The sequence below is a fragment of the Coturnix japonica genome, chromosome 19 (genome assembly GCF_054131305.1).
Source record: "Coturnix japonica strain WE chromosome 19, WE-NBRP24, whole genome shotgun sequence".
In the NCBI taxonomy this organism is placed as follows: Eukaryota; Metazoa; Chordata; class Aves; order Galliformes; family Phasianidae; genus Coturnix; species Coturnix japonica.
In genome coordinates, this window is record NC_140681.1 from 9,964,126 (window position 1) to 9,984,761 (window position 20,636).

Here is a 20,636-nt window from a genome sequence, read left to right on the forward strand (position 1 = left end):
AATTACTCAATTCAGCGAGGGGCCATTCTATTCATTATTTGTGAACACTTGTAAGATCATTAGTGTTCTTTAATAGGGTGGCCAATTACAAATGTGCCTGGCACTAATGTACAAAGTGCATTATTATAGATCCAGCGACGCAGTCCAAAAGCAGGAAATATCCCCCTCCACCAAAAGGCCAACAACAAACAGAGGAAGCAATTTTCAATTAACAAATTGCAGATTACTAACAGTCTGTGAGCCCTAAAGAAGAATCTAAATTCGTCGCGCTCTTCTTTGCCTAATTAGTTGGTCATTTGTGGTGTCACACTGCAGCACAGCTTTGGATGCCACGCATCTCCAACATCATCATAAAACAGCAGAGGGCTCAGGGAGGGGATGGGGTTTCACCATTCCCAAGTCTTGGGTGTGAGTGAGATGCTGGGGAAGGTGTGGGGTGGTGCTGGTGGCTGTCAGGGGTTATGGCTTCATTTGGGATGGAAATAAAACCTCAAAGGAAGACAAGCAAGGACAGAGAGTGCAACAGGACATCCCAGAATGGCTTTGGTTGCAGGGGATCTCATTCCAACTGCTCTGCCATGAACCAGGCTGCCAATGTGATGTCAAAAATGAAAGCAGTTGTTGTGGAGCAGGAGGACAGAGAGACACTAACGAGCTGCTAACACTATGTGAATTAATGAAGTATGTAAAAGCAGCACTGGGAAGGTGCTTTTATCTGATCCAAGGACATTATGTCCCCACAAAAAGAATTACTGAGTCAGTTCTTTGCTTTCAACACCACTGATGGCTTTAAACACAAACACAGTGGCAGAGAGCTCAGACCCTGAAGGTAAGAGGAAATCTATCGAGCTATGTGATGATACAGAAAGTTCGTGTTCTGTCCTTTGGCAGTTGGAGTAATAAGAGAAAAAGAAGATTGGTGTGAAATACATGGAATGACTCCAGAGATACGCTTCTGTTTGAAACACTGAACTGGAGCCCTTTCTCCACACCCACCCAACAACCGGAGGTTTGCGTGCCCTGTGCTGCCCATGGGCTGGGTTTTGGCACCCTCAGTTTGCTCCCTGAGCTATTTTCAAATCCTAAAGCAGATGGCTCTATCTCTTCTTGTACAGGGCTTGGCTAACTAATGCTGCACCATCCAAGCAAAGCTAATCCAAGAGCAGAGTGGCGACTGATCTTTCAGCACCCTGCATCCACCCATCTCCCTCTTCTGCAGAACCCCTTCCCCCTTCCAGCCCCATCCTCTCCTCCAAGCAGCAACCTGAAATCCCATTTATGGCTTGGCCTGAGCCAGCACATGGTCTTTAAAACTTCCTGCTGCCATGGGAGGGGATGGGGACACCAGCCCTTGGATCACCAAGTGATGGAGACAAGCTCAGTGCTGAGGGACCACCCTGAGAGCAAAGGGGCTTCAATGTGGGCATGGGGGCAGGGAGCAAAAGCCTTTCTGGATGCTTGCATCCAACCACAGCACCACCACTGATATTCTTTAACAACCTAAAATGAAGAGACATCAGATGACTGCCCAGTTTCAATCAAATTTGACAGTCGTCGGCCTTGAAGCTAATTGAGTTTGTGTCAATAGTCATGAAAATGAGAAGCCTAGAAAGCAAGAGAATCCTGGAGCGTGATCTCATCTCTGTTGGATACCAGAGAAGGTACCCATGCAGATATCACTCCCAACCCCCCAGCCACTAAAATGCTCCAGTCCAAATTTGCAGGCAGCAAGTTGACAAAAAGCCAGGCTGCCTTCCACCTGGTGCTGACAGAGCTACTTGTTTTATATTACATATTTAGCAGATGCAAAATTTCTCTGCCATCATCCATCTTTCTGTCCTGTTCTTAGACAGCACCCACCTCATCAGGGCACCTACAGCAGAACCCAGGGAAAGTCGTGTTGAATGAGATGGGCCTGAGCTGCAGCAAGGACAGCTTGCATGGAGAGAAACCTCTATGTTGCAGTGTAGTCTGTGTGCATTCCTTGCTCAGATAGAATTCTTTTGTTTCCCCTTTTTAGGAGAGGTTAAAGTTGGTGAAGTTTCAGCATTAGTTTAAGCTGTGCAGGACTGACTGGTAAGAAAATCAGATCCCAGAGGAACAGCAAGCCGACCAGGTATGTGAAAGGAGAAGCAATGGTGAAAAACAAAGTTGGGTTGAATTGTATTGAATGAAATGGGGTTACCTTCAGGGCATGTGCAAAGCTGAAAGGAAGCAAGTTGGTCACTTAGGGATGCGATCACCTCATTTCCCCCAGCATCTCATGGCCCTACTTGCCCCCCAGCCCTCTCTCCTAGCAAATCTCCCCAGCCAGGCCTCCCTCCCCTCCACTCTATGCATCTCCTTCATCTGCCTCCAGTTCTGGCTCTTGCCCTACCCTCCTTTGAGACGACACACAATTCCCTTTCTTCATTTATATTGTTACCTTGAAGGTATTTATAGCCTGTGACCACGTTGCCCCTGAGTCTTCCTTTTCCTAGACTCTGTAAATTTAGCTCTCTGTCATTCCTCACGTCTACATCTCTCACATAATCCTTCCCAACCTCCTTGGCTTTTTGCCTCCTTCTGCACCCATGAGAACCAAAGACACACAAATCAAATTGCTGCCACCTCCGTGCTCCAGCACTTATCCCTTGGGATGAGACAGTGCCAGGACCCCATCTCCCCTCCATGGAGCCACCATGCCCTGTGTGGGGCAGCCCCTTACAGACATGGCTTAGAAGGGTTCCCATGGGCAGCACCTTCCAGTTTCTCTAAACCAACACACCATTCTTTGCAACTTACAGCTTAATAACAAACAACAGAACTAACCAGCCCTACCAGATCCAATAAACTTGGGGTCCAGCTCAGGACTGACTGAAGCACCCACAAGGACTGTAACTGAACCTGGGACCACTCCCCCAGGGCCCCGTGAAGTGCTTTGTTCCCATTCCAGCACCTGCCTCCCACCAACTTCAAAGCTGAATTGAAACCTGCATGAATATTTAGGACCTGGAGGTTGTCATCAGAAAGAAAAAGCCCATACTGAAATAGCTAACAAGGCTGACACATCTGTCTCATCTCAGATGAGCGGTACAGGCGCATGCTGGATTCCTCTTGTAGATTGTTCTGCAGCGATGAAAGAAGGAAAACAACACATCCAGCAAAAATAAATAGGCTCCAAATGGTACTGAGGCAAGAGAGGAGGGGACTTTCTGGGCTCTGCCCCACCTTGGTGGGCTGCTGTGGGGATGGAAAGGGGCATGGGGGCTGGGAGAGGATATGGAACCAAAGAGGATACAAATCCTGAAGTCTCTCTGGTGATGGAGATGGCAACCCAGCCACAAACCCATTTAGGCATCAGAAAATTCAGCCACGCTTTTCCATAACAAACCCATAGGATATTGGACCCCTTTGGTCCTGCTGCTTGAGAGCTTTTCCTCTGTGGGGCTTTCCTCTGGATGTAGCTGATGCTGCATTTGCAGCACGGCTTTTCCTGACTCCCAGCCTTATTTACATGCAGTCCCTGCTGTGTTCTTGCAACTTCATCCTGTGCTCTCCGGTCCAAAGGATGTTCCTGTCCTCTGGGCACCAGGCTGTGAATACAGAATGTCTCACTCAGCATCTCCCTGTGTGTGCTGACAGCATGCAGAGCTGGGGAGACTCATCAACCTGCAGCCGTGCTGGTAGCTGGGGCTCATCCTCCTCTTTTTGCCCTTCTTACAGATGACCCTGGCATACCCTGTCCTGCAGGCTGGCTGCTTCCAGGTTCATCAAACCTAAGTGCTCTTCTGGCCAGCGCTACAAAGAGCATTCAGCAGATAGAAGGCATGAAAATAGTGCCAGACAAGGGGAGATTGGATATAATTTAGACTAAGAAAACAGGCCAGCCTAAATTTGCAGGCAGGCTGGTACATGGAAGGACAGTTTGTGAATGAAGCTGAAACAAATAATCTGAAGGTGCTGCAGCATCTCTGTGTGAAGCAATGAGTTTTGGCTGCATGGTTTCAGAGAGTTTGAGGGGGGATCACCGAAGGCAGGTGGGTGCATGGAAAGAGCTCAGCCCTGGGCTGTGCTGCAGCTTGAGCTTCTGCTTCAGGTCAGCAATATTTGCATATGCAGTGAGAGCACAGGCTGAGAGAAGGACAGGACACGTTGCAGAACTCTGTGCCACCCCATCTGCAAAAGCAGCCCGGGCTCACGCTAAAAGTGCAGCTCCAAATGCAGTGGGAGGAGGATGCAGATTGAGGTGGTTAAAGGAAATGAGGAGAAAGTTCTAGAGACATAGGCCCAGGAGCAGAGCAGCTGCAGAATTCCAGCTGCACCTACATCATTCCCACATCTACCAGGGATGGGTCAGCAATGGCAGGACCAGCGATGGCTGCTGGGGATGCTGGAAGCATAACTTGGCTTCTAAAGGAAAAGGAATGGGATGGAAGGTCAGCCTGTAGGCCAGCAGTGCCCTGGTACTGTGCTTAACCTGCAGGTAAACCATAGCTGCTGCTTGAACCCACTGCCAAGTATGGAAAGGCAGCTAGAATTCACCCAGCTCAGCATCTACAACATGGGTTCCACTTGCAGTCTTGCAGCTGCCTCATCAATATTTTAGAGCAGCCCAAATGCCTGCTGAGTCAGCCAATCAGCTCCAGAAGCTTAATGAAACTCACTTAAATAATTAACAGCACACAGCCAGCCCAGTGGGTTCTCAAACACCTGATGGGCTGCACTATGGGAGAGCCAGCCCTGGTGCTCTCTGACTTACCTGCAACCTCCAGTCACTGTTGTTTCCCCTTTGAGCTTTAAGTTTTGGGTAACACAATTGTGTTTGCAAACTCCAGTCCCCAGAGAAACAGCAATAAGCACTTTGCAGCTCCCTGCTCTTGCTGCGGATTTGCTGTCAGGCAGGGCTTTGCAGCAGAAGGGCCATCATTGGTTTGCATCTCCCGTCCCTAATTATCTCTGCAGAAGGATTTCGTGTCTGTTACCACGAGATGGCATTGCTGAGGCTGGTACTGAGGGGAAGCAAGGAGGGCAGGGATGGGAAACGCCACCATTTAAAAATGAAATAAAAATGGGTAGATAGGAAAAAAGAATATCTGAGCTTTCAGTGAGGTCCCAGCACACCTGAGCACAGCAGGAAGGGGAAGTCAGTGTTTTAAAATGCATTTCCTCAGCACAGCCCTGTAACCTCATCATCATCACCACCTGACACAGGCAGCACCACACCTGCCTGCTTTATGCACGGTGCTGATGGCTCACCAATCAGCTTCTGTTTGCTGCAGGGCTTGCTGAAAACCATCTGTGGCCCTGTTCATGTTGGGCTGCTTCTTGTTTTGATAGAAGCCCAAAATGGGTCAGTCCCAGCCCAGAATAAGTGCACCATCCCCCTTGCCTCATGGGGTTGGGCAGTGATTTGCACAGCAGTGATTGACCAGGTCCATGATGAGTCTTTGTACCTGAGGTTTGGATGGTGGCAGGGTATGGCTTCGTTCTGCTCTGAGTCAAGACCCCCAGAAGTTTGGCATGCCTGATTTTTCAATCTTCTGCTTTGAAATGGGCCTACATCAGAACATTTTGGTTTATTTTGGCTCTCTGCAAAGCCCAAACCTCCCAAACCAGGCATCTCCCTTCAGGCCCCATATCTTCTTTCAAACCTTACAGTTTATCCAGGGTACCAACTGCACAGAAGTAGAGCTGCAATCTCGAACCTGCTGTGAGCCATGAGCTAATCTGAGTTAAACCCTCAAGGTTTTCAATTTTCCCTTTATGCAGCTACACCATTAATTACTGCACTGCTTGTGCATCACTCCCAGAGCATCTTCACAGCTCCCCTGCTATATTTCTATGGAAACATACCCATGGTTTTGTCAGGCTTGTTTTTGCTTTTAAAATAGCTATAGAGGACCAGGTTTGGACTTTGTGTTTGATTACGTCTCTTGCCTGACCCCAAGCTCCCCACTGCTCCAGAACCAGCTACTGTTGGGGACAGGAGAGCTGGAGGCACAGCACAGCAGGGACAACCCCATGGGAGCTCCTGTCCCCACTGCTAAAGGATGGGGGAAAGCTGTGCATCGGGTGAGGTTCTGCCATCCTGCTTGGAAACAGCAGTGGGTACAAAGTGGAACCTTGGTGCTCTGCGGGTGCAGTTTTGGGAAAGGCAGCACGGTGAGCTGGCACAGGATTGTGGTGACTTGGGGCTCTGCCTGGGGCACGCAGCACTGCAGAGCATCTGTTATTAACGAGATGCTCCTGCAACATAAACAGTAATGATCCTTCTGCCTCTGGGGTCCTCCTGGGAAGGAGCTGGCACAGTGCCGTCCTTCACCCTGCTTCCTCTGCCAGGTGGATGCTACTTCCCCTAAGTACTGCTTTAGAAGCACAGGATGATGCCCTGGTGTGCTGCCAGCCCCACCTTCAAGGAACAACCCTTGGAGATGCCCCTAGAGCACTACAGCACAGTGCGAGCAGCCCCTCACACCTCCTCTACCTTCACACTCAGCATCATAGAATCATAAAGGTTGAAAAGACCTCTAAGGTCATTCAGTCCAACCACCAACCCATCCCCACCATGGCCACTAAATCACATCCCACCCTTTGGTCAGTCTTAAGCTCCCCCCAGGTGCAGTCTCTGTTGTTCAGGTATCCTGTGCTCTGTGGGTAAACCTTCTGCTCTACACTTTTGCAGTGGGACCAGGACACAATCCTGGGTGGACACCTTGAATTCTGGGGCTCTGGGCAGCCATTGGGCACCTCTGCCCTCTGCTTATGGCTTCTTTTGGGTGAGAAAGGCTTTTGGGGGATCTGCTGCAGGTGGGGGAAGGAAATATATGGAGAAGAGGCAGCTTTGGACACTTCTCCCAACATTATTAAATAGTATAAAAGTGATATCGCTAGCTTTTCAAGGACGCATGGGGTTGCTGTTTTCTCCCTTTAAGTGGAATAACATTAAGGGGTTAACTCCAGCTTATTCAGAATGGAAAGTATAATAATTAAGGGCCCTGTTAATTGATATTAGAGAGTTGAGCAGGTTAAGGAGAATATCAAAACCTCCACTGCAAGAGCAGTCCCTGCTTTATGTCAATGAAATGAGCCCATAAACCTGGTGAGAGCCAGGGAATGGCTGGTGTTGGGTGCCCATGGATGCTCCCATCCCTGGCTATGGCCATCCCAACATCTCTCCCACACAGACCCCAAGAAACCAGCCCCTCTCAATGACACACACACACACAGAGCTCCACACCTTTGGGGTTGGTTGGTTTGGTTTGGTTGTTGTTGGTTGGTTTGTTTTGTTTGTTATTATTTTCTTTTTTCCCACTGTGGATGTTGTACCAGTTTTATTGGTAAAATTAACATGAAGCCTCACAAACGCTGGAACATGCTTTTCCTTTTAAAGAATTTCCACTGGACCTTAATGGTGAGCATCCAGTCGTTGACATATAAACTCTTACAAGCTGATGTGCACACATGCGCCGGGGGGAGACGGTGGCAGCGTCCTGGTGTCAGGGATGGTTTCTGCGCTACGCACTGGGAGCCCACAATTCATTTCCCAGCTTTCTGGGCCTTCTGGGCAGACTTGGTGACTTTGCCAGCCCCGCCACTCTTCTTCTCCACGTTCTTGATGACGCCCACAGCCACGGTCTGCCGCATGTCACGGACAGCAAAGCGGCCTGGGGAATGGAGGAGGATGTGAGTGACATGACTGTGCCAGCCCCTGAAAGGTTCTGATTCTTCCCCTGATCAGTTTTGTGTCAGGAAGCTGAGAAACACTCCTGCATAGCCACTGTTGGGTTGCAGTGATTCCCAGAGGGAAAACCCAGCCCAGGAGATAGCCTGTCTCACCCACCCTAACCCAGCTCATGCATCAGATTTTGCAGATGGAGCAGCAATGGAACACATTCACCTCCCTCTGCCCCCCATCTGATCAGTGGGAGGTTCAGTATGACCAGCGTGAGGTCTGCACCCAAGCAGCCTCCATGCTCTTCCATGGGACACAACGCAGGAGCCATTCCCTTACCAAGGGGTGGGTACTGGGAGAAGCTCTCCACACACATCGGCTTGCCAGGAATCATCTCCACGATGGCTGCATCACCCGATTTCAGGGATTTGGGGTTGTCCTCCAGCTTCTTGCCAGAGCGTCGGTCGATCTTCTCCTTCAGCTCAGCGAACTTGCAGGCGATGTGTGCGGTGTGGCAGTCGATGACAGGTGAGTATCCAGCACTGATCTGCCCAGGGTGGTTCAGGATGATCACCTATGGGACACAACAAGATCCAAAGGGACTCGGCTATGGTGTCTTGCATAGCTCGGTGCCAGCAAGGACCTGCAAGGTTTGGAAATCAATGCCATCTCCTGCTACACACACAGAGAAGAGCTAATTGGCTTTCATGGCAGAATCCTTCTTTTGTTTAAAGTGTTACTTAAGCTATTATTTATTTATTCAGCACCCAGAAGGACATGGGTGCAGGTACCTCACTGTGAGTTATTACCTAGTCCTGCTCTCCACCAGAGCCAGCTGCATTTGGGAGAGGGAGCAACCATTTTCACATGCACCAGTGTGCAAATTGCAAACCCAAGGCTTAAACCCCAGGCAACCTCTAGAATGTGCATCTTTCCCTGGTGGGTATTCTGCTCCCCTAGGTTTTATCTCCTCAGTGTCAGCTGTGCAAGGCTGTGAGCTGCTGGATGTTGGGGACAAAATGGAATGGAGTGGAGTGGAAGGGTATAGAGTAGAGTGGAATGGAATGGAGTGGAAGCAGAGCAAAAGTGGAATGGAACAGAATAGAACTCTAATCAGCTGACCTGAGACGTGAACTGTGCTGCCTCCTGCGGCGGGTCTGACTTGCTGTCCCCACAGACATTCCCACGGCGGATGTCCTTGACAGAGACATTCTTCACGTTGAAGCCAACGTTGTCTCCAGGCAGGGCCTCGCTCAGTGCCTCGTGGTGCATCTCCACCGACTTCACTTCAGTGGTGATGTTCACAGGTGCAAAGGTGACCACCATACCAGGTCGCAGGATGCCGGTCTCCACTCGGCCCACAGGAACTGTGCCAATTCCTGCAAGGACAAGGAGAGATCAGAGCAGAACGTCACCCACGAAGCATGTGATGGGCAGCAGGGCATCTCCAATGGCTTTCAATTGACTCATCATCCTCACTGCATGAGGGGACAGGATGGCTATTTGGATGAATGGGACATTCTACACCTTGTGTCAATGGGAGATTTGTGGAAAATGCACCTTTAGATCAAGGTGAAGAAGCATTATGAGAAAAAAACCTGGAAAAGAAGCTGGTGGGATCCATCCACTATTCCACACCAACTCTATTGCCTTCACTTCCACCCTTCCCATAGTGTCTCTGCTTCCTAAGGACCTGCCTAATCCCTTGGCAAAACCCTGTCTTTCCCCCAGCTGGGGTGGAGGAGGATGCAGAGCTGCCCACCATCCCTCATCTCTGTTGCAAACAAAAGCCTGCATTAAAATGCTTCCTAAAAGCAAGGGAGCAACACTCAACATGGCTGATTTCTGCAATGCACGTGTTCTTTGGAAAGTATGGAAAGGACTGGAAATGGCTCTGCAGGGCTGCCCAGTGCTGCCAGCAGGACAGAGAGCGAAGGGATATTTAAAGCCCTGAGACGTGCCCACGTCACTGTCCATGTTCCCTAAAAGGCTGGTCCCGTGGTGCAGCTGGGCACATGAAGGTGCTGCTGATGGACACCAGCATTTGGGAGCACCAATGACCACAACCAAGCAAAATCTCATTCCTGGCTGGTCTCCAACTGGTTCTGCCAGCCGTGACCTCTGGGACACCCAAATCCGCAGCCATTTTGACATCATGTTCACTGAGAAGAGCTCAGTGCTATCATCTCAGGTCTCTGGGCAACTGGACACGTCTGCCTCCAACCCAAAGTCTCACATGGGGTCTCCACCCAGTTTTAATTGCAGTTCAATAAGTCCAATCCCTCCAGCTTCCCCGTGCCTGGAAACATCATCCCCAAATCCCTGTGGAAGGAAGGCTACAGTTAAAAAGAGTCACACTGATGGTAGCCCACCTCCAATCTTGTAGACATCCTGAAGGGGCAGGCGCAGGGGTTTGTCTGTGGGGCGGGTGGGGGGCAGGATGGTGTCCAGGGCCTCCAGGAGGGACACCCCGCTCGCGTTGCCTTCCTTGCGCTCCACCTTCCAGCCTTTGAACCAAGGCATCTGCAAACAGAATAGCAACAGTTTGCACTGAGTGTGCCTGTCCTCAACACCCTGAGATGGTCCCACTGAGGTGTCCCATTAGGACAAAATGTGTGGAGCTGGTTTAGCTGCAGCCTGGATTTATTTGGGTTTGGTAAGGTCTTTGCATTCTAGCATCTCTGCATATTCACCTGCATCCCTTCATCCAGCTCCATCCCCATTCTCCCTTCTCTTCTAGAAAGATGTGAATCATCCATGAGCAGAAGAAACTGGTTAAACCTTGCAAACCTGCAGCCTCCATTCCTAATGACAAGGTTTTGCCTTCCCACACCAGCCACATGTATTCAGCCCTATGCACATGGACTGCAGAGCCACTGAGTTTCCTCACAGCTGCTGAGAGGCAGAATGGTTTGTCACAGATTATTCTGCCCAGCATTGGATCCTTGGGTGCTACTTGTCGCCCAGTGCACAACATTACACATCAAAACCTTGCTCGTGTATGCCCCCAAATCCATTTCCCAAGAACCATAACTATTCCACAGCTCCATGGCAGAAACAGGGTCTGACGTAACACGGTCTGATAGGTTGTGTGTTAACCCTGTGTTGTCAGCCGTGGATGCTGCAAGCTCAAGCTCCCATCATTAACAGCTGAGCTTTAATTCCCATTGCACTCCATTTTACAAAGCAGTTTCTCCAGTTTTGCCTACTCTGTACCCCATACATGCTCATCTTCCATCACAGACTACATCATGGACAACATCCTCCCATGTAGGGCTGGCTCCAGCCCCATGTCCACACAGCCTGATGGGATGCAGCTGCAACACCACTGCACAAGCATAGAATCACAGAATGGCTTAGGTTGGAGGGGACCTTGAAGATCATCTAGTTCCAACCCCAACCTTGGCCGTCTGTCCCCTGTTGGATAGACAAGTCACCTGGCTGCCTCTTGCTGAGTGAAACTCAGCTGGAAATATGTGAGTGAGAATAATAGGAGCTTTTTTGGGGGGTGAGGATTAAGAAGAGAAAGATTTGCACTGGATTCCCACCCAAGCTTTCCTACAAGCAGTGCAATGTGGGGAGGTGGACTCTGTCCCCACAGATGTGGGAGGGGACCCTGAGGACCACATCATGGGATACAGAATGTCCATGCATCCTTTTAGCATCCTTTGCTTCCCTGGACCCCCAGCCCCACAGCCTTCCACCCTTATTCTCCCAGCCTCCCATCTGAGGAACGAAGTCAGTGAGGCCCATCCTACCCTGTGCCTCCCCTCTGCAGCCTATTAATAGCAAATTGTTCAGGATCATCTTCCCTGCCCAGCAGCTGCTGACATTTGGAGCCTGATTTGGAGGCACCCAGGAACTATGCAGCTGGGCTTGGTGTGACCACGGCTGACCTTATCCCAGCTCCACTGTACAGGGGAAAGGAATCTCCGAAAAAACCACTTGTTCCAAGCTATCCCCAAGCTTCTCATGAACTGTCTTCCCTGTGCAAGGCTGTGAGCTACAAGCCAGGTCAGTGTGAGGCTGCATTGCAGCACTCCTCTAACTCAGGCTCTCAATCCCAACCTCCCTTGGCTGTACTTGGACACGTTGCCTCCCTTCTTTCTGAATGCTGACCCCAAATCCACAAGTGAAGTCCTAAATCTCCCTGAAACGTTGAGTTTCCAGTTGCTTTCCCAAGGTACCACTGTGTTTCAGCACTGAGCAACTTGCTCAAGGTCACAAGACATTCTTTAGTCTTTAGAAGACTGAAGCTGGGGGAGCTTTTTCTCCAAAAAGAGATGTAACAACTGCTATTGGCATCTGTTCTGACAAAGAACCCCCATGCCTCCTCAATCTCTTCTTTCTCCACTGCCGTCATATGAAGAAATAGCACCCTATCGTTGCATCATCAGCACTGATACACAAAGGGAGAGGCCAATTTGGAATCAACTGGCCAAGGAGAAACCCTAAATGGATGCTCAAGGAAATCACAGTGCCTTCCCATGCAAAAATTGCCTTAAAAATTGGAGCCCCAGCAGTGGTACATGGGTGCAGCTGATACAGCACCAATGCAAAGAAGCATCCAATATGCAGCACATGTTAGCCCGGCTGTGCGGTGAGAACTGCTCCAACCCTGCAACCAGATCGTGTTGTTTGCCTGGAAAAACAGTGCCCTAAAACCACTCATGCTGTTCCTGCTGAGCATAACAATTGCTGTCGATGGCTCTAACATCAACACAGGTCTGACGAAGCAAAATTGTTAAATTAGATCCCAGGAGCACAGCCCTACTGATCATATGAGGCTCATGGAGAGCCACTGGGATGTCTGGTCGTGGTACAAGAAGCATGCACTCTGTGCCCATTCATCCCAGCACAATCACAGTGACATGACAAACATCTGCACCAGCAAAGCAGGCAGTTGCACATGATAGGTGCATGAAGCATGTCTGTGGCTTTCACAGCACCAAAGCCAGCCTGGATACAGACACTTAAAGTGGGGGAACAACACGACACATCACACACTTACATTGGGGGATGGCTCCAGCATGTTATCCCCGTGCCAGCCCGAGATGGGCACGAAGGGAACTGTGGCTGGGTTGTAGCCGATCTTCTTGATGTAGGCGCTGACCTCCTTGACAATCTCATCATAGCGTTTCTCACTGTATGCAGGCTCTGTGGAATCCATCTTGTTGATGCCCACGATGAGCTGCTTCACCCCCAGGGTGTAAGCCAGCAGGGCGTGCTCACGGGTCTGCCCGTTCTTGGAGATGCCAGCTTCAAATTCACCGACACCGGCAGCAACAATCAGTACAGCGCAGTCAGCCTGGGAGGAGAGAGATGATGAGCTGCTGCTGTCCCTGAGAATGCTGCTCCTGGGAGCTCTGAGCATGTCCCAAAGGGAACATTAATCAGAACAAACATGCCTTAGGCAGATGCCTTGCCAGCTGCTACCCCAAACCCTGCTGATCTACCTCAACCCTGACCCGTGTTATTTTATTCTTGCCAACTGTGCATGCTTTTTGCAACACGTTGGACTACAAGATGGATCTTTCTAAGTTGTATGGATCTAATCAGGACCTCATCTTAACATCCCATGGATGCAGGGTCAAAGCCTCACCTCAAACCCCACCTGAAGTCTTTTCAGCAGTCTCCATGGTTGATGGAGGAACTCACACATCTTAATCCTGTCCTTGGTGTCAATGACAGAAGCTATCTGCATTTGGCTAAAGCTGGTCTCCAGGGGCATGCAGCAAGGCTCACCCAGTGCCCATGAATGGCTCTGGGATGCAGAAATGCCCTGCAGTACAGTATGGCAGGGGGAAGCTACCTTACCCTGGAGACACTCACAACATCCTGTTGATTCTGAGTCCATACTCATCCCCAGCTCATACAAGCAAGGGAAGTGCTGTAGAGAAAGCACTCCTTTTTGCCCAAATAAACCCTTTCCTCAGCATCCAGAAAGGGACCTAATGCCACCTCTTGCATGGACCCTGCTCACCACCACTCACTGATGCCACCTCAGCCTCCCACATCCTGCAGCTCCTGGCCTCCCGTTCTCACCTGGGATGTGCCTGTGATCATGTTCTTGATGAAGTCCCTGTGGCCAGGTGCATCGATGATGGTGATGTAGTACTTGGTGGTCTCGAATTTCCACAGTGAGATGTCAATGGTGATACCACGCTCACGCTCGGCCTTCAGCTTGTCCAGCACCCAGGCGTATTTGAAGGACCCCTTCCCCATCTGGCCAAGACAAAGGTCAGAGTTGGTCAATCTCCCATAGCCATGAAGGCCAAGGGTCACATTGCAAACCCCCTGAAGTCAATGGCAGACATAATCTATATGTCAGTTCACACAGAGGAAAAGAGATATGGTTCTAAACACATTCCCCAGGAAGATGGAGAAGAGACTGGAAGCAGAGCTATGGAGAGGATCTGTGGTGGGACTGGATAAGAAGCTGGAGACCAGCAATGTCTCCTCCATGAGATGCCACAACCCTGCAGGGCTGCTGTGAAATTACATTGATACAGAATTACCCAGCAGTGCTGGAAAGCTTCTTGCTGTTGTATTTTAATCTTCTAAGTGAACACGAGACAGTTGGACAGAAGGAAAAGCCATTGCTAAGCGAGGAACCCCAAACTAATAGGATGTAGCAAGGGAATGGGTTAAAAGAAAATGAAATGCAAGAGGGTTGCTAGGAGCTGAACAGAAACGTGATTGATTTTTGCCACAGAGTGTGCGAATCTGCACGAAAAGTGACTGTGAGCTGCAGTCAGACCAACTGTCACTGCCAAATGGCCAAAATCCCAGCCAACATTGTCGGGTAGAAAATCACGCTGGGTGAGATGAGCCACTGCAAATCTCTCTGCCCTGCAATAAAGCACATGCCCTGGTAAAAACATGATGCCGCTTCCTTTGGGTCGGTGACTTTGATGCCACTAAGCAGAGCCAAACCTTCCCCAAGCTCTAAACAGGGATCCTGCACCGATAGGGGAGGACAAGCTCAGCCCTTCTCCACTGTGCCCCAGGACAGCCCAAGCGGACCAGAGGGTTAACATGCATCAATCACCAGATCTTGGCTGGAGAGGCAAGTTTTCTAAGGTAGAAAATAGAATTCAGCTAGAGAAATAGGTCATCTGCTGATGACGTAATGTGCTGTAACTGCCGCGCAAGGACGGAGGTGCTGTACCACAATCCCATGTCTGCAGCAGCGATTTCTTCTAGAGCATCAGTGCATAAAATTCATAATGGGCCACTATAGATCACCAGGCCGGAGGGAAATGCCTCTTGCTGGCAGGAGATGAGCGCTCCAGTGCTGCTCACAGGGGAGGATGCTGCAGCACTGGACCCAATGCACCCCGCCTGTACCGGGATGGAATCGCAGCCCTGTGCCTGTGCAGCACGAGGAATTAGCAGTGCCAGCCCCTTTATGTAACAGCTGAGCGCTGCGATGACTTTGCAGCTTGCTCGGGGAGGGGATTACAGCCAAAATCCTAAAGCCAGAGCAAACCTCCCCTTCCTCAGAGGGAGTGCTGGGTGATGCTGCAGCCCCAGTGGGCAGCCCTGAGCTGTGTGCCTGCAGGAGCAGGGGGTGGAAAAATCCAGAATCACATCTTTGCTCCAATATGGCAAAAGATGCAGAATGGGAGCTGGGAAGTTAACCCTTTCCAGCATGCACACCCACTCCCTCCCTTGCTGGTATCTAGGGCATCATTAGAGCATGCTAATTTACTGCCCAAGCCAAGATGAGGGTTAAGGAAAAAGGGATTTATTTTGTGCAGTGCATTAATAATGAGGAGCGCTCAGGCAGGAGCTCAGCTAGAGAACCCCAAAGCCTTTCAGCCATCAGCACTATGCTATGGGGTGGGGTAGCTGAGGCACAGAATAGGCCCCAGGTGCAGCTGGTTGTTGGGACTCACAGCTGATCCTAAAACCCAGGATTTTCTCATAGGAACTGCAGGGATCCATACCCAACCAAAAGCAGTCCATTCTGTGTACCACTCCCCCCCCCCCCCAACAGAACATGCCATTGGACATAACCTAAAGACAAGTGAGATCCTTTATATAGCAAACAGCTCCCCTCCTTCCACGGGGTGTATTCAGTTACCCAGAGCTATTGTAGAAAAAAAACCCCACTGCATCATCTAGCATTGCACAATGCCTTCACTGTTTGGTGCCAGAACTGCCTGCATTTCCTCCACCAGACCCCAGCAAAGGGGCAGCTTCCTATTCGGAGATCACAAATACTGTTGGGTTTGGTTTATTTTCTTTAAAATAAAATAAATAAAATAAAGAGAGCAATTCCTCTCTCGGAGATGCTGTTATTTCTACCCTCCCAGCCATAAAGAAAAATAAGATCTTTCTTCTAAGGAAAAAGAAAATAATAATAATTAAAAATATCGGACCGTGTTTTCTGATAGCTTTTTTTGGGTGCACACAGGCCTCCATTTCCTGAGAATGCCACCTAATGGAAGAAAACCCTTCCCCAGCCCTGCATCAGAAAATGGAGTCGGTAAGCTCAGTCAATAGGCTATTAATAGCAGCTCCAGTCCCCGCATATTCTAGCAAGTCAGGGGAAATGTCTGCTCAATTAATGCAGCTGCAATTGCGTCCGTGATAACCTCATCGTGCCATACCTGATCTAAAGGTAAGGGGCTGGAAATATAGCAAGGGATAGCAGCTATGATTCTGTGATTCTATCCTTTTAACACGAAGCAAAGAGAGAGGATTTTATTCTAAGGAAGAGGCTCTGCTCTTAAGGGCTGCAAGAGAAGGCTGACAATGAGGCAGGAAAAGGGGTGGCGTAGCTCAGATGCTATTGGCACATTCAAAGGGTTCAAAGAGGCAGACAGCAAGATGTGCTATCAGGAATGGCAGCTCTGAAAGCTTCTTTTTCATTTTTCCTCTCTCTCTTTTCTTTTAAATAAGAGGTTTTGTCCAGCTAAATTAAGAGATGCCTGCATTAAAGATTTATGGAAGGTTCATGACACGATGATGGTGAGATCTCTTCTGACCAGACCCACCCCATGGGTAACACAACCAGCCTGCTCCTGGCTCACCCACCTCTCTAGAATTTACCATCACTTATTTCCCAGCTCTTCCCATTCACAATGTTCTCCTCTGTTCCCCAGAATGTTTATTCCTCTTTGATCTATGCCACATTATAGGTGCTGGGTGGTGCTTTACAGCATGAGTGCCCGAGAAATGCCTGCACTATGACATTGCTTCAAATGGCACCATTAGAGAGGCTCAGCAAAAGAATTCAACTTAAATGCTTATGCTCCATGCCAGCTTTCCTATACAGAGAGCTACCAATCAACCCCCATTAAGGGGATGGTTCTTTAGCCAAGTGGATCAAATCTGCACTCCAGCTGATGCTGGCTGCCCCATGATGCTGGAAGGGGATGTTACAGGGTGAAATTCATGGTCATGCACAGGGCAGGAAGGGATTTATCAGGTTTTCCTCCTCATGCACAAGATTTAGTGGGAATTTCACGCCCTGTAGCACTGTGGCTCTCTCAGAATCCTCGCCATTACTGCTGGTACCACAATCCATCTTCTAAATCCCCAGGTGGGGATCAGCACTAGGGGGTAAGCACCCCATGGACCAATGGGCCACAGGAGCTGGGAAGACTTGGGATGCAGAAGGAATAAAGTGATAGGAACAAAGGGAGAAAGGTACAAGGATGGCATCACAAGGGGCGTATTGCCCATGGGACATCAGCACGGAGCAGGGGACATGGCAGGGGACACTCTCCTCACCTCAGCAGCCTCCTTCTCGAATTTCTCAATGGTCCTTTTGTCAATGCCCCCGCATTTGTAGATGAGGTGCCCGGTGGTGGTGGATTTCCCAGAGTCCACATGCCCGATGACGACAATGTTGATGTGAGTCTTTTCCTTCCCCATGTTGGTGGGCTACGTGTGGAGGGCGGGCGGTGGGGGGAGCGCTGGGGATGCAGCTGTGTATATGGAGAGGCTGTAAGAGAATTAAAAAGGCAGCGTCAGCACAGCCTCCACGACAGCACTGCCAGCATAGACAGGGGTGCGTGGCCATGGCTCGATGGCTCTGCTCATGCTGGGACAGATCCAGCTCACCCCCGGAGGAGACTGGCCAGGCTATTTCTGGTCACCACGTCCAGCTTCCAGCTCTCAGCAAGATACCATGATTTTATCATCTGCCTTCCTGGAGACCCCCAGCTCCCAAGGCTACGTCATCGGTACCTCGAAGGTGCCCTTCCTCTATGGGGAAAAAAAAAAACCCAACCTTTCAATTGCTCTTCACTGCTGCCTTCTAGGTCTTTCCAAACTCTATTCCATTTCCAAATCCTCCATTTCGTGGGCACCCTGGGAGGAGCCATGGGTGCCCGTCCCTGTCCCCACTGGGTGCCTTCACCTCTTGGGTGATAACATGATGCCCAAATAACAGGATGGACAAAAATAGCCCTCTCACTCTGCCCTGAGCAGGGCTGCAAAGAGAGGGGCAGGGCAGCATAGCTGAGCCCGCTGTGGGGGATTTTGTGGTATTTTGCTGCCCTGAATCTGGATGAAACAGAGGGAGGAGGCTTAAAATGAAAATCAATAGATCTGTTCTGGCATCTCCCAGGGTTACCATGGTGCCACAGCCGCTACAGAAGCACTGCACAATTAGGAGCTTTAATTTGACGTCTAATAAAATCCAATTTTATGAAGCTGCCCATAGAAGCAAAACAGGTCGGGGGCAGCTTCCTGCTCTCACAGCGATTCGGGGGGGCGGTGATAGCCCCTCTGCCCCCGGCCTTCCTCCCTGCCCTTGAACGAGCGCAGGATCCGGCCATGGCGCAGCCCAGCGCAGGTGCCCGGAGTCGGCTGCGCTCCCTTCTGCGAGGGGGAAGCGGGGATTCCTTTATTTTCAGTAATTGATTTTTTTTTTCTCTTTTTTTTCTCCTTTTTTTCTTTTTCATTTCTCCCGACTCCCCCCCCCCTCCCCCCCTTTCTTTATTTCTAATTTTATTAGATATTCCCCTGCCCCCCCCCACCCCCTCCCCCGTTTCTAATTAATTTTCATTTCTTTTCACTTTTTCCTCTTTTCTTTTCAAAGTTATCCTTTTCCTTTCCTCGAGCTTTCAGGATACAGGCTGCATTCCCACCTGCGGACTGAAGAAACGGCCCAACCCCATCCCCTCCCTCCATCCCAGGGGTCCCCCCCCCCCCATCCTCGATACCAACAGCACCCCATGTACACGCATCGTACCCCCACCCCAGCAAACCCCCTCCCCTCCAGCAGGTTCCCCCCCCCCCCCAGTTCCAAGCAGCCCCATCCCGGGGGTGGGGGAAATGGAGCTCTTACCGGAGCGGCGGTCGGGGCGGCAGAGGCTGCCAGCTTGGGCTCCGGCGGCTTTATCTCCCCGGGAGGGGCCCACCTATTGACGGCGGCAGCGCAATGCAGCGGCCCCCCCGCACTACGGCAATGCGGTACCGGGCGGGGGAGGAGGAGGCGAGCCGGGGGGAGGAGGAGGAAGAGAAGGAGGAGGAGAGAGCAGGGAGAGACGGAGGGGGAGAATTGGGGATGGAAGGTGTTTGGAAGAGGTGGGAGATGGAGAGGAGATGGGGGATAAAGGGATGAGAGGAAAATGGAGGGATGGGAGAAACGGGGGAAAGCTGGAGTAGAGGAAGATGTAAAGACTGGAGGTAAAGGGATGGGAGGAATAGGGGGAATAGAAGGATAGGAGGAAGGGAGGAGTGATGGAGGAGCAGTAGACAGCTGGGTGGGAGAGGTAGAAGGGTGGGAGATGGAGGGATGGGAAGAGATGTGGATAAAGGGATAGAAGAAATGGAGGGAGAGAGAAATAGAGGGTTAAGAAGAGTGGAAGGATAGGAGAAATGGAGGAAAGATGGAGAGAGGAGAATGCAGATGGGGAAGGATGAGAGGTAAAGAGAAGAGGAAGATGGAGGGAGGGAGAAATTGAACAACCAGAGGAAAAGAGGAAAGAGAGAAACGGAAGAGATGGAGGAGTAGGAGGTAAGGAGATGGGAGGAAGATGGAGGGATGAGAGAAATGAAGGGGTGGCAGATATGGAAGGATAAGAGGAATAGAGGGATAGGAGGAACAGGAGAGATGGAACAGTGGAATATGGAGGGATGGAAGGATGGAGAATGGGTAAGAAGGAGACAGTGGAATGGGAGGAAGGTGAAGGGATGAAAGATGGAAAGCCAGGAGAGCTATAGGGATGGAAGATGAAAGTGGGATAGGAAAGGATGGAGCAAATGGACAGATTAGGGAGGTGGAGGGCAAAGAGGAAGATGGAGATATAAGAAAGTACTTTTTATGAGTGGAAATGCTGTAGCTCGTCATCCAGGGGGATCAGGGCAGGCAAAGACCAACAGGGTCTTGGAACCCTCATGGCAACCTGGGGGTGAAGGGATGGAGTTGGTGTAGGCACAGAGCCCAGGGCTCCCAGCAAGTGAGATGGGGACAGGTCATTGCAGGGGCACACATGTCCCTGGGCTCAGTCCTGTGGGCACTGACCCACATTTCTGCCTCAGTGGAAATGCATTAGCCCAGGAGCCAACAGTGAAGGAATAAATCAAGCAAAATATGTTTCTGCACTTGCAATATGTAGGGCTGTTGCTCAAGAATCTACAGTTTGTGAACATCATTTAATTTAATGGGAGATGAGGTTCAAGTCCCAGGACAAGGAAACCATGAATAACGTCCTACTGCCCTACCGTGATGCTTCCTTTGCATTAACAAATATCAGGTGGTGGTCAGAGTATTTATGCCTATGTCAGCTGAGCAGTTACAAGGTAATACAACATTTTCTGTGTCCCAACACCAAAAACAGGTCAAAAGAGAGTGAATTTTGAGTTAATCTATCTCATAGTCCAAACCAGTTTTGTGGGCCAGATGTCTTTCAGTGGGCTTAGCAGCTAAGTCACATACTTTCAATTGACAGTCTCGGGGTTAAACACACATCACATAGAAGAAAATGGTACTAAGATCTCATAATGTTTAAGGGGAGAC

General features: G+C 50.2%; 1 protein-coding gene across 1 annotated transcript; it reads right to left on the bottom strand.

Annotated features, from left to right (window-relative positions):
• Nucleotides 1-7,259: 7,259 nt before the first annotated feature.
• On the bottom strand, nucleotides 7,260-19,076 carry EEF1A2 (eukaryotic translation elongation factor 1 alpha 2). The gene is made up of 8 exons (XM_015881704.2): nucleotides 18,963-19,076; nucleotides 17,399-17,612; nucleotides 13,700-13,879; nucleotides 12,666-12,962; nucleotides 10,027-10,177; nucleotides 8,777-9,033; nucleotides 7,994-8,228; nucleotides 7,260-7,646 (listed from the first exon to the last, which is right to left on the bottom strand). Exons 2-8 carry the CDS (start codon nucleotides 17,540-17,542, stop codon nucleotides 7,519-7,521), a joined length of 1,392 nt encoding a protein of 463 aa, XP_015737190.2. The 5' UTR covers nucleotides 17,543-17,612; nucleotides 18,963-19,076; the 3' UTR covers nucleotides 7,260-7,518.
• Nucleotides 19,077-20,636: the final 1,560 nt, after the last annotated feature.

What these genes read in the sequence shown, in the direction of transcription:
- EEF1A2 (XM_015881704.2), bottom strand. Translation starts at nt 17,542, where the DNA reads ATGGGGAAGGAAAAGACTCACATCAACATTGTCGTCATCGGGCATGTG. An exon ending in TCGAGAAGGAGGCTGCTGAG is followed by an intron (nt 13,880 to 17,398) that starts GTGAGGAGAGTG and finishes TGTCTTGGCCAG; the next exon opens with ATGGGGAAGGGGTCCTTCAA. An exon ending in TGATCACAGGCACATCCCAG is followed by an intron (nt 12,963 to 13,699) that starts GTGAGAACGGGA and finishes CTCTCCTCCCAG; the next exon opens with GCTGACTGCGCTGTACTGAT.